This window comes from Pinus tabuliformis, chromosome 3_2, assembly GCF_031772625.1.
Source record: "Pinus tabuliformis cultivar Carrire ecotype Pingquan chromosome 3_2, CPIR1, whole genome shotgun sequence".
Taxonomy (NCBI): domain Eukaryota; kingdom Viridiplantae; phylum Streptophyta; class Pinopsida; order Pinales; family Pinaceae; genus Pinus; species Pinus tabuliformis.
In genome coordinates this window covers 478,407,999-478,421,975 of record NC_142302.1, presented here as the reverse complement: position 1 = coordinate 478,421,975, position 13,977 = coordinate 478,407,999, and the positions used below count along the sequence as shown (strand labels likewise).

Genomic DNA, 13,977 nt, shown 5'->3' with positions numbered 1-13,977 from the left:
TCATTCTATTACTTCGAACAAAAAGATATTACAGTAGTTCAAGAAACAGTAAATGCCTGCCCTCAAGGGGAAACCAGGACATAATGCCATCTGTAATACTTAATGGCAGCCCAAAAAAAGTAAGTCCAAAGTCTAATGGAGTTTGCTAAATACACGATGCAATCCTGCATCTTGCCCCAACTATTACAAAAGCTACTGTCATAATGAATATACATTCTCCTATTTTTAACAGAAACAGAGCCAAAACTACAAAAATTGTAACTAGTTTTAAACATATCTTGCATTAGTCATGGTCCCTTGCAGGTTGCTGCAGCGCCTCCTCCGCTTGAACCGGCTGGTCCCTGTTTAGCATATTCTGGATGGTGTGCAGTTTCTCCTCCATCCTCATCATAGTTTCTTCTTGATGAAGCATAGCCACTCTCAGAAAACTTAGTTCCAGGCGGATGTCCGGGCTTCCTTTAGATAAGTTCACCATCTCCTTCGCCACTTGAAGCAGCGCTTTGGCCATGATTCCCTTCATCACCCAGTATAGATGAAGGGACTGTTTGTAGAGAGACATGCGGCCTCTGGTATGACCCGGGTCGTGCAACAGAAAAGTCCAGTCTTCAATTTCCTCATCCGACTGGTCTTGAGTGGCTTCATCCTCAAACTTCTGCATAACCTTACGAACCGCTTGGCTTGAGTAACGACGGAAGGCCTGTTCGGCTTTGCGCACCCTGTCCGTCGCCGTCTCTTTCATCTTTCTGCTTCTTTCCGAACCCTGCTTGGAGGTTTCCCCAGCTTCCTTTCCCTGACTCTTACGGCCACGGGTTCTCTTGCTGGCTCTGTCCTCCTCTTTGCCGTCATCCTGACCGCGTTTCCTCAGCCCATACCGTCTAAACGTCATTTCCTCGGCGCCCGCAGGGGTTTCAATCTCCGGTTCCGTTTCTTCCTCAGCCAGGTTTTCATGCTGGCGACCATTTTCCATCATCCTATCCGGGATAAGGCCTTCATCCGAATCGTCCTGAACCTCCCCGACAGAGAAGGAAGGCTCTGCCGGCCTTAGACTCTTGCCCTTTCTGTCTTTGGTTTCCACCCCACTGCCCTGATTCCCCCTCGCCTGACGTTGTCTCTGCCTGGTCTCCATGATTCCCAGAAAATCGTCCCTCTTTCGTCTCAGATCTCCCTGACTGTTCTCAGCAGTCTGATGATTCTCAATGTATTCCGCCCCTCTTGCCAAAGTGGAGACCTCTCGTAATTCTTTCACCATCACCCCATTTTGATTATAAAGAGGTTCATTTGACGCGGGGACGCACAGGCTACCGGTTAACAAATACCGCCAGTCACTTCCCGGTAAGCCACTACTCCTTGCCGTCTCATCATTATTTGTTTCACCTGGTGTGAAATCTGAACAACCGTTTCCACCTCCAGTCATCGAGCACGCTGTAATAACCTCGCGTTGGGTGAACTGATGCCCAACCGTTTCACCTGCCACCGTAGTCCTGTCACCTTGGGCTAGATCCGTCGTCCTGCTATCTGGCATGAGGATTTCGATGAAACCTGATTTTGTCATCATCACTCCTCTGACTCTCCACGAATCCTTATTAATCCGATCCGCTGTTCCGTGCATTATCCTCCGTGGCATGGTCATGATCCTTCTTGATGAGTTCGGCCAGCTCCTTCCACTCCTGATTATTTTCAATGGGCCTCCACTGACAATCAATTGAACTACCGCGACCATTGCAGCCTCGATTCGCCAACCAGTCTGCAACCTGATTCCCTTTGCGCCTCACATGATTAATGATGCTGTAATCAATGCGTTTAATCAAGCTGGCTATTTCCTAGACGATGCCTGCGGTCCTCCAACTCTTGGTTACCTTCTCCCATCCCTGTCCGTCGTTGAGCCTCCTTATTATTTCCACTGCCAACTGTGAATCCCCTGTAATTTCAAGTTTGGAGTAGCCATTCCGAATGGCGATTTGCAGGCCTTGGTGCAGGGCCCAAAACTCAGCTTCATTATTAGTCATTTGTCCCCCCCATTCCGCGTAGATCCATCTAACTTGGTGGTTACTGTCTCTAAAGATCCCTCCAAATCCAGCATCTCCCGGGTTGCCCTTCGAGGCCCCGTCAAAATTAAGCTTCATAAATTGATCCCTCGGGTATGAGAATTTCTCTGGGCTCTGGATTCTCATATCATTGCTGACCGTGTCTTTGTAATGGACCATCTCCAGTTTTAAATTGAGTTTGTTCAGAATGTCTTGGTCTGCTGGAGTCGTCTTCCAGTCATCCGTTTCCCATTTTTCAACAAGGATGGTTTCTCTTGTATACTCCACCACCTGAGTCCAAACAACTTCTGGAGGTTTAGCCCCATTTTGGAATATCCTCCGGTTCCGTTCTTTCCACACCGTCCAGAGAATGAAAGTAGATATCAGGTTCCAGGCCCTCTGGACAACCCGGCACTGAAACGATTCCTTATTCCATTGAAGGATTGTGTCCTTAAATTCTCTTATGTTAAATCCAGGTTTGTTGAACAATTGTTTGGTCGATATCCATAGTCGTTCAGTATATGGACACCGGATCAGCAGATGATCTCTGTCCTCCTCGTCCTTGTTGCATAGATAGCATTGTGAAGGTCCAAAGAACCCCTTCTTGCGAATGCGATCCCATGTCAAGATTTTATTCTTTATGGCCAGCCAGACAAAAATAGACACCTTAGGCCACCATTTGGACTCCCATATGGTCTTCCAATCCATATTTTCGTCTTCTCTGTTCTGAGACCCTATTAGAAAATAGGCCTCCTTGGTAGAGAAGGTCCCCTGCATTGAGTTTCCCCACCGGAGAATATCTTGCCCCTGTCGAACTCTGAGTTTTCTTGAACCCATTTCTTTTCGGTAGGCATCTTGAGTATCAGGGGGCAAACCTTGATCCCATCTTGTCGGTTCCTCCCAGACTCTCTAGTCTTCCAGGGTATCATTCTCAATCCAGTAATCCTTAACTTTCTGTCTATTCCTTGCAGTTTTGTCCCGGATTTGTGTAAGGACTTGAATGTTGTTTAGCCTTTCTCGTTGTTGCCAGCTATCCTCCCAGAAGTTTGCCTCTGACCCTCCTCTAATTTCCCAGAAGGTGTGTTTGCTGATCAACTCCCTGTTTTGAGATGCAAGTTCCCATATATTAGAGCCACGGGGCATTTCTTGTAATTTTAAGATATCAGCCAGAGAGTTGGGCATCCTATATTTAGTCCTCCAAATAGTTTTCCAAAGATCACTTCCTCCGCTAAGCCATCTCCACCAGAGCTTGGCTCCCAGGACCTTGTTGAGAATTTCAGGGTCTCTTAATCCTAACCCTCCTTTTTCTTTTCTTTCGATGAGTTGACTCCATGAGACTAAAGCCCACTTTTTCTTCTTATCAGCTCCACTCCAAATGAACTTCCGGATAATTTCTCTGATTTTCGCACAGATCCCAGAAGGGGCAGCCATAATCGAGAGCGGGTAGATAGGGATAGCCTGAAGAACCGACTTAGCAAGGATGACTCTTCCTGCAATATTCAAAACTCTAAACGACCAATTGGCAATTTTGTTGTTAAGTTTGTCCAGCATTCCTTGCCAGTTTTTCAACTTTTTAGATGTGAGGTCTAGAATATTACCCAAGTACTTGGTGGGTAATTCCCCCCTCTTGAATCCCAGAATTCTAATAAGGTGAGATCTGACTTGGTCTACTATGTTAAAGAGGAAAACACAGGATTTCTCTTTATTGATTTCTAGACCCGAGGCAGCTGAAAACAAATCAAGGATCCGCTTAAGATTTTTAATTTCTCTAACTGTTGGTTCCCCGAAAAGCATAATGTCATCAACAAATTGTTGATGGGTAAGGGGCAGATTATTTCCCCAAATTTGCAGTCCTTTAATTCTATTAGCTGCTCTTTCATGATTAATGAATCTCCCTAGTCCTTCAGCAGCTAATATAAATAAAAAAGGAGACAACGGATCACCTTGCCGAATCCCTCTGGAGGCATTGAAGGTTTTGGAAGGGCTTCCATTAACCAGGATAGAGAAATTAGGAGTGGAGATCAGATTGCGAATCCATGCAATCCATCTTTGATGAAAGCCGAATCTTTCCAAGACAGTGTCAAGATAGTTCCAGTTCAGTCTGTCGTAGGCTTTAGATAAATCTAATTTTACCATCATACCCTTTTGCTTAGTGGTTTTCAAGGAATGAATCACCTCCTGGGTTACAACTAGACCATCCAGGATTTGTCTGCCCTCAACAAAGCCCGTTTGTTCAGGAGAGATTAGGTTGCCTAAGAGAGGTTTTAAACGTTTTGCAATCAGGGATGTGATTATTTTGTAAATGACATTGCACAGAGCTATAGGTCTATATCCACTAGCTTCCTCTAAGTTGTCTCCCTTAGGAATAAGAGCAAAAAAGGTAGAGTTAAGGGCTGGCCAAACCTTTTGATTTATTCTTGATTCTTCGACTATCTCCAGAATTTCCTGTCCCAAGAAGTGCCAGCCAGCCTGGTAAAAGTCCACCGTGAAGCCGTCCGGTCCAGGGGCAGTCCCTTTCTTCATTGCCTTCACAACTTCGCTCAGCTCCTCTAGGGTCACAACCCTCATGAGCGCTTTGTTCTGATCCTCAGATACCAGTCTAGGAATCGTCGAGCAGATCTCTTGGATGGCTCTTGATCTATCATCAGGAGGCTCCGTTAAAATTTCCTTATGATGATCAGTTAGAACTTGTTCTATTTGATTCTGTTCAACCATTCTTTCTCCATTCCTGTCCTTGATTGAGAGAATTCTATTTCCCTGCCTGTGTTTAACCATGGCCTGATGGAAGAATTTTGTGTTTCTTTCTCCCTCCCGCAGCCATTTTATCCTAGATTTTTGGCGCCATAGTATCTCTTCTTGCTTCCTCCTCTCTTCTAATCTGCCAAGGATTACCCCTTCCTTGAGAACGCTTTCTTCTGTTCGTCCTTCTAGGATTATCTGTTGTTGTAGCTCAGTCATTTCCCCTTCTAGTTTCTGTTTATCCTCCAGAATGTTGCCAAATTCCTCTTTGTTCCATTTCTTAATTTTGCCTTTCAGCTCCCTCAATTTTATTTGGAACGTTTGCATTCTGCATCTGCCCTGACTGCTGCTTTGTTTCCACCAATTCTCAATTTTCTTGATAAACTCCGGGTCCCTTAGCCAGAAGGCTTCAAAACGAAAGGGCCTTTTTCCCTGAATCTTTTTAATGTCAATCTCTAGGCGGATTGGCCAATGGTCAGAACCCAGCGCTGGGATGATTTTGGTTTCCACAAAAATATCTTTATTCATAATGGATTCAGACACTAGGAATCTGTCTAATCTGGATGCAATCTGTTTGTTCCCCCCCCTTCTATTGTTCCAAGTGTATATCCCGTTTAAAGTTGGGATATCCACTAGCCGGAGGTCTTCTATCATCTCATTAAATCTGTCCATATATTGATCCCTTCTTCTGATCCCTCCTTTTTTCTCTTCCATGGATCTGATCAGATTGAAATCCCCACCAATAATCCAATCAACTTCAGGGTATAGATGACGGATTGTTTTAACGCCATTGATAAACTGCTCCTTATTTCCAGGGGTCGGGGGGCCGTAGACTCCAGAGATAACCACCTGATGTTTGGTTCCCACAACCCTTCCCAGCCCGGAAAGTATTCCTCTCATGCTTACCCAGTTGTTTATAGAAATCTCATTTGGGTTCCATAAGATAGCGAGTCCTCCAGCAAAACCTATTGCATCTTGTCCCATCACTTGATAAGGTAACCTACTTTGTTCTATGATTTTTTCCAGTTGGTGAATCAAAATCTTTGTTTCTTGTAAGATCATAATACTGGGTTTTTCTTTTTGCAACTTATCCTTCATGTACCTTTGTTTTCCTCTGCTATTCAAACCCCTAATGTTCCAACTGACAACTATCATTTAAAATTTTTTATAGGAAGGGAAGAATACCTCCGACAGAGGTATCACCTTACCTGAATTTATCAAGATCTCTCCCACTGCCCGGATTGTTTCGGTCATTGGTTTCCGGCCTCTCTTTCTGCTGTTTTTGCTCAAGATTCCTGTTCCTTTATCTTCAGTCCCTTGCTCACTCTCGACCCTTGCTAGAGCATCCGGGGGTTCTCCCTTTTTCTCTTTATATTTCTGGAATACTTCTTTGTATAGCTGCCTTTGATCTTCCGGTATGAATCTGCTGTCTAAGTGCTTCCACTCCTGAATCAACCTTTTCATGATTTTTTCTTCCTCGATTTCAGCTTCAGGCTGGTCTTCCACTTCCATCGGGGCCTCTGCATCTGCTTCTGTTACCACTTCCTCTGTTTTCTCTTTGTTATTTTTACTGATAGTTGTTCCTTTCCCCTTCTCTTCTCCCGAAATTTCCATTGGGCTATTTTCGGGATCCTCATCATCTTCTAGGTTTACTTCGTACTCTTCATCCTCGCTCTGCAATACTTGATATTTGTTCTGAGTTTTTGCTTGACTGGGTTGTTTTTGAGACTGGGTCTTTGGACCTTCTTGATTCGATCTTCTTTTCCTGACCACTTGTTGGAATCCTTTCTCTGAGTTCTCCACTTTCCCAGTGTTTCTTGCTGGATTTGCCTGACTTTTTCTACTTTCTTCCTCTTTATTAAGGGAACACTGCCGGTATAAATGACCATACTCGTGGCATATTCGGCATCGGAAAGGAATATGTTCGTAATCAATTGACTGCTTCCAGACTTCGTCATGGTATTCAACCTCAACATTTTCCGGGAGGGGGTTAGCCAAGTTTATGTAGACGCAGATTCTTGCATAGGCATTATACTTACCTCTTTTCGTGGCCTCTGCAATTTTGACGAAACTGCCGATCGTGTTGCCTATTCCTTCCAAGATCCCCGGCTCCCAGAATTCATCAGGAAGCCCGAATAATCTGACCCAGACTGGTGCATCAAGCATTTTCTCTTTTTCAGGATTGTATCTCTCCTCCCAAAACTTCATAAATAACCCCGCGTTGTTCAGGAAATAGGGGCCCTCTTCGAAAATTCTGTTCTTGTCTTCTAGATTCGAAAATATTGCTGTGAAGAAACCTTGGGCCCCGAGTTTGAGATCGATCTGCCCTTTGGGTCTCCATCGCTGAGCGATCCATCTATGTAGTTCTCGCTCAGACGGCCAATACCCCACAAAACGGCAGATTAGGGCATGATCCTTCATGTAGGCGTTATATTCCTCCAGCTTATTGTTGGGAACAACATACCTGGGCTGCTTTTGGGCCCTCGGTAGGCATTTTCCTCTCATTCGCTTCTGCCATAAGTTGCCCATAACTGGGATTTGGTTTTCCCGTTCCGTCTGTTGCTCTCCTTCCGTGCTTGTTTCTCCCATGACCACATTTCTGAAGGAGGGGGTCTCTCCCCCCCCCCCCCGTGACTCTCCCATTCCGTTCAGAGCTTTGTCACCAAGATTCCTTTTACTGTTGCTTTCCTGGAAACCTGACCGGACCCGTGCCAGCAACCTGAGACGCTTCCCTGGCAGGTTTGCGTCCTCAGCCGCCCGGCAAAACGCCCTCAGGAACCTCCTGTCAGTCTCGTCCGCTAGCGCAAACCCTAGCGCTCCTGTTCATCGTCCCGTTTTTTCACTTTTCGATTCATGCACATCTTTGAAAACAGTCTCTACAGGATATTGTTCAATACCGTTGACATGTATTAACAATATATTTTGCAGAATAATGGAGACAATCAAATATGTTTTTGACATCAAACCAGCTACTTTACTTGACATACTTTCCTGGTTCCTGATTACTAAGTGAAATTTCTGCCATAAACCCATCAAACTGTAGGGTGAAAATTGTTGCAACTTAGTTTGTCTTTGAAAGTATTGAATTAGTTGTTGATTTGTTTGAATCACTTTTTCCTTATTCATGAAATGATATTTCCATTGATTAGCACTTTCCCCTGATGCATAAGTTTCCCTTAGATACTTCTTTAGAAAAGGATTTGATATGAAAACAAATAGGTTTCCTCTCCACTTGAAAAGAGGTTTCCAAACTGTTCGAAACATGAAATGGTGACACAATATAAGAGGAATTTAACACTAATTTTCCCCAATACTGACCTTTATTCCTGTAAATGTTAATTTCCAAACTTGGACTAAATTGATTCATTTTGACATTAGGAAGAGGAGCTTTAGACAAACTGTAATTCATGTTGTATTCCATGCTTATGAGTAAGATGTTTGGTTTTACATAGAACTGGAAAAGTTTCTATCTCTTTGATCAAATTATCTTTAAGCTGAGACTCATAACCTGAACAAGCATCACGTTTATTGTTATGTTTCTGCTTTACACACGTGATTACAAATCTTTTATTTGAACTTATTAATCGCTTCATCTGATTAGCATTAATATTCAAATGATTTTTACTTTGATGTGCCCTGACAATAAATTCAACCCCATCTTTCTTAAGGTGATATTTATGCTCTCTCCTGTAAAGTACCGCATGATGATCATAAATATCGGGACTTCTTATGACAACTCCACATATGTATACTAGAACCACATATAAATCCACTTCATCAATGTAATTAGCTGTAATGGCAACTCTTAATCGACATTGTTTGGTGACTTTTATCTAAGTTGATTTATTTAGCCATCCTAATGGGTAAGGTCTTGGATGATTCCGTGTTTCCAAACCCAAACTCTTAACTAAATATTCAAATATTAAATTCGCCTGTGATCCATTGTCAAACATTGTATCTATCTTTGTATGCTTAGAAGTTATCCTTATGTTAAACAATTCAACTCTTTTATCCTCATTTGAAGGATTTATGTTTGATGAAGATGTAATAGTTTTCGAACTTGAACTAGTGTCAGAAGTTTTACCTGTTGTAACCATAGTAGTTATCCTCCTTTCATCACCTGAATCTGAACCTAGATCTTGCTGGACTGCTACAATTGCCTTCTTTTCATCCTTCTCCTTAAGGATATTTTTGGGCTTAAGTTCTGGATGAAGTTTCCAACACTTAGATTCATCATGATTGAATCTCTGGAAATGAGAACAAGTAGGTCTTTCCTTCTGAGCTATCGCTGATTTCTTTCTCTTCGAATTATTCTTCCCCTTACTGTCATTGGAATCTTTGATTTCCAACTCTTTGGATGACTGCGATGAAAACTTGAATGGTTTGCCACTTGATTCAATATGTATGGGCTGAACACACAATTCATAAAAATCATCAGGATTAAACATCAATAATGTATGCTGCAAATATGAATGTAAACTACCGATGCATTTTAATAAAGTTTCATGGGTATCAAATGAAATACCAAGTGCCAATGCTTTCTTTCTGAACTCCTGAGTAAACTCTTGAACACTCTTCCCTTTACCTTGCCTCAAATGTTGCCAATCAATAACAACTTGCTGCATGTATCCTAAAGGATAGAATTGTTTCCTAAGAGCTTTTAAAAACTTAGACCATGAAGAGATGACTTTTCCTTTACGCTTTACATCTATCTGAGTTTTACTTTCCCACCAGATTAAATCTGTTCCCCCCATTCTAAGTGTAGCTAACTGAATTTTATTTTTATCGTTATAGATGTTTTGAATATGAGAATACACGTTTAACTACTTAATCCAGTTATCTAACTTTTCAGGATTCATTTCGCCATCACAAATAGGTAAATCAAATTTCACATCAAGTTTCAAAATAGATGTTTTCTTAGGTTTCTTTTCTGTTTCAGATTCTGCACTGGAAGAAGAAGAAGAAGAAGAAGAAGAAGATGATGATGGAGATGATGGAGGTGAAGGTGGTTTATCAACCTTGCCTTTACCTTTGTCCTTCTTCGATGTCTTTCAAGAAGAAGATGCATCTCTTGCCTTCTTGTCTTCGTAGAGTTCTCCCAACATTTGCTGCATAGTCAAGAATGATTGCTGAAGTTGTTCATCACTCATCTTCGTTTCAGTGTTTTCACCTGCATCAGATCTTGTCATGGTCAACTTAAGAACAACTCGTCGCCTTCCAATCTCTGGATCGATCTGCTCAAGGATTCCTGCTCCTCATTGCGACTTTGACTTCAATAACATTCAATGGAAAATTCTATAGATGCAACTAGCTTTGATATCAAATTATATGATCTAAAATGATCATATGTTAAAACTGATGTAGAATTAATTAGCCATTGTTGAATTGATTGTTAACTGAAAGTGTGGAAATCGAGGAAACTGCTTGAGAAGAAAGACTTTACGAAAACTGCTTAAACATAAGAAAGATGCATAGCAGAAGTGAAAACAGTAAAAACATAGTGATACCAGAGAACAAAGTTGATTACGGAGTTCGTCCCTAATGGACTATGTCTCTAGGTCCGCTTTCAAGATGGGCGTCCGCTTTATTAGGATTGAAACAATAGAGGTTGATTACACAGAGATTTTACCAAACTCAATGTGCACGCAGGAACTTCTGGTCACTGTTAATGGATAGCTCTCTGAACCAAATTTCCAATGCCTATCACGGTTCCCAATTCCGACTCTGGATGCTCTTGTTACACTAAAAACAAAAACAGCCTCTAACCTCTAGAATCTTCATAGAAAAACCAAAATCTCCAATATCCCTTCAGTGAACCAAAACTACCTTTTTAACATCCACCAGGTGCATTTGAACTCCTTAGGTTGGGTTTAGGAATGAATAGGCTGCATTCTAGGTGGGTTTTGAGTCTTAGTCAAATCAAGAGTTGCCACCTAGGATAATGTTCTAGGTATTTGACTTAATATTTTAATCGAACTGCAACTAAAACCCATTTTAAAACCTTATGATAAACTCAAACCCGTTGGAGGCTTTCTAACCTGATGGAGGAGGATGACGGTTACATGTGACTAGCCATAGGCTTCCACCTCCACGCTTGCCCCGACAGTCACGGCTAACGGTGTTCCGACAGTTCTGGTTTGTGGTTATGGTTATCTGTAACTGATATCTGCTGACATATTCGTTGTGGTTTAACACACCGTTCACATGTCAACCACCCACGTGGTCTTCTCCCATTATGGTTTCCTGCTGACGGTTACATCCTTGCTGCTCACATGGTAACTATTTCGACGCGGTTTCCGATAGCGGTTAGGGACTATTTTGCAATGTTTTTTAATGTCTTAACATATTTAACATAGTTTAATAGACCGAGAGTTTAATACAAGGGTTTAGAATTAGGAAATCAGTTTTTTTATACACAGTTTGAAATGTATTAAATACATAGAGTTGTAGTATGGTTCATTAGGTATAGGATTAGGCTTTTAATGTATTGAAATGTAGTTTTAATACATTTGTAATGTATAAAGGTAATACATTAGGTTAGGGTTTAGGGCTTAGGTTTATGTGTTAGGTCTTACGTTTTAGAAATAAGTTAAGTGTTTTAGTCTTTTATACTTTTACACACCTTGGATTAAAAACCCTTTTACAACACATTTGTCACAGTGTGACATTTGTCTCATGACGACAACCGAACCTTATAAATGGACAACAAAACCGACGTCAATGATGAACCCTGGTAGAACTATTGATGAACACTTGTCGACAACCAGATGCAAACCCCTTACCATGAAAACCATTAACATCGCCTGAACAACCTGAACCTTAACAACACTGTCGAAACTGAACGACACCGAACTGAATGTTGACGACAACATTTGAACACTAATGATGAACCTGTGCAACTGATCTAACGATGATCCTCCTGGATCAACCATATGGGCATCCAAATCATCCGTCACACATGGTGTCTTAGCACCACCGTAGTAATACCCTACGCAACAACACCATGCCACACCACCTCAACAATGATCACAATAGTTTAGCTCTTCCCAGTAGGAATCCAAATCAACTCCTCGTTCAACTGGTAGTAGGAGCCAAGCTCCTAAGAGGGGGTGTTGGAATTGTAAAAGTCCACACTACAAGAGGGATTGACCCTAGAAGAAAGGTAACACAAACATCAACCACAGTTGGGGACCTGGGAAAAGTTCATCACATCCATGCGACTGTGAACAATTGCTAGGTTAAACACTAGCCCACTATGTTGGAGACCTAAGGTAATATTGATGGTATGAGTTTTTAATTTTATTATATCGAGGAACTATTGATTCTTTTATTTCTCTAAATGCATTATTAAAAATTAAACATGAACCAATTGCACAACATGATTTTAGGCATGTAGAGATGGCATGTGGTATGAAAATAAATGTAGGAAGGATGGTAAGGGATTGTGAGGTGGATTTGTGTTTAGTCAATTTAGTGTTATCTAAATTGCTAGTATTTATTGTCAACCCGGGGCTCGTAAGCTGATGAAGCGAAGGTGTACTATATGTACTTAAGTAACCTCTTAGAGTTTTTCTTATCGTTGGGGGTGTTGTTGCGGTTAATTATGTTCCTAAGATGAAGTGATAATTTATAAACAAGTGAGTGATGGTGTGTGTAGAGTGAATCCTAAATGAGTGAAAGTGTGTGTTTAGTGATCTCTAACTACTTGCTTGAAAGGAAATGCTTGAAAGGAATAAGTGAACTGAAATGACTTGAAATAAAATTTAAAGCAAATGACCACTTCCAATGGCACTAGACACCGTTCAAGCTGCTGCTAATAAAAGAAAAGAAAGTCACTTTTACAACCCAAAAATAAAGATTATCTCTCTCTAACTCGATGCTTCAAAGCACATGTACTGTGTAAAGCACGGATAGAAAGTAGCTTAAGTTGAATTAGAAAAGTGAGAAAAATCTGCTTGAAAGACTAATGATGATGGTTTGCTCTTTCTAATTCTCTACTTCAGCCATATGTACTATGCAAAGTATGATTAGAAAGTAGTGAAAGAATAGTCTAAGAAGCACTTAAAATCAAAACTCTACTTTAAAGACTAGTGGTAATATTTTGCTCTTTCTAACTCTCTACTTCAGCCATATGTACTATGCAAAGTATGGTTAGAAAGTAGTGAAAGAATAGTCCAAAAAGCACTCAAAACTGACTGCAGGTTAGTGATATTCTGATCTTAAAAGATAACAGTTTATGATGAAGATCATTCATGTGTTAGCAGCTCTTTGAGAAATAAGATTAAAAATCAGCTATAAAAACAAAAGCAGCACTTGAATTTGTCAACTTCAAATACCATTAGTTTGTAAAGCAAACACACACACATAAAAATAAATCCCGGGCTAAAAGAAACCTGCAAAGAAATAACACTGATCAGCCTGAAAGAAAGGAAAACAAGTAAATGAAACTATACATGCTTAAGGAAATGAATAAGAAAATAAAGAAATACTGCACATAAAATACTTTACAGAGGCTGAGATGAGTAGGGGCCCTCTATTCATTCAGCCACAAGAAAACTCAAAGATCTGGAAACTTCAAAACAGTGCTATGTCTATTCCTCCATTTGCAAAAAGTGTACAAAACAGAGTGCTAGGATAGCACTAAAAAAACAGAGTTCACAACGCTCTTAAATTTAACACAAGTTCAGAAATTACAACTAATAAAAGTCTGATGAGCGTACGCAGACGCAGCTATTTATAGAGGTTTCTAAGATAGCCTACTCGTACAGCTAATTAACTGAAAAACAACAAACAGTCATGCGTATTTATGGTCCCTTGACACATCATACGGCTACGTGGATGAGTTTAATGCTTCTGTCGTCATGGGTAATGAATCCCATGTTGGATCATGTCCCCTGCCACCTGTAGAACGTGGACAAGTCACCGTTTAAGATGACGTGACCAAGCAGCTCACAATCACCGTTAAACAGCCTTGAGTTGACCGTAACTTGACCAGCTTTGACCATGGGTAAAGATGACGTGGATGGCTGGAAAAATGGGACAGGAACCTCGAGCACGTTGATACCTAAGTGCCCATGTGGCTCATCTAGCAAACCGACACGTGGAACATTGCGTTTAACAAAAAGGCTGCAGGATCTTCAGATAGCTGCAGGATCGTCAGATAGCTGCGGGATTCCTGCAAGTAAGTCAAAATCTAAACAAATAGTCATTCATT

The 13,977-nt window shown here is 41.2% G+C and overlaps 1 protein-coding gene across 1 annotated transcript in view; it reads right to left on the bottom strand.

Moving 5' to 3' along the window:
* Nucleotides 1–2,933: 2,933 nt before the first annotated feature.
* LOC149181371 (uncharacterized) overlaps nucleotides 2,934–13,977 on the bottom strand; it is a 69,572-nt gene continuing 58,528 nt past the window's right edge. The window contains exons 2-4 of the mRNA XM_089414172.1: nucleotides 5,972–7,582; nucleotides 3,322–5,773; nucleotides 2,934–3,207 (exon numbers count right to left, since the gene is read on the bottom strand). Of these exons, the coding sequence (XP_089270298.1) occupies nucleotides 2,934–3,207; nucleotides 3,322–5,773; nucleotides 5,972–7,582 (4,337 nt within the window). The remainder of the gene's footprint in view (nucleotides 3,208–3,321; nucleotides 5,774–5,971; nucleotides 7,583–13,977) is intronic.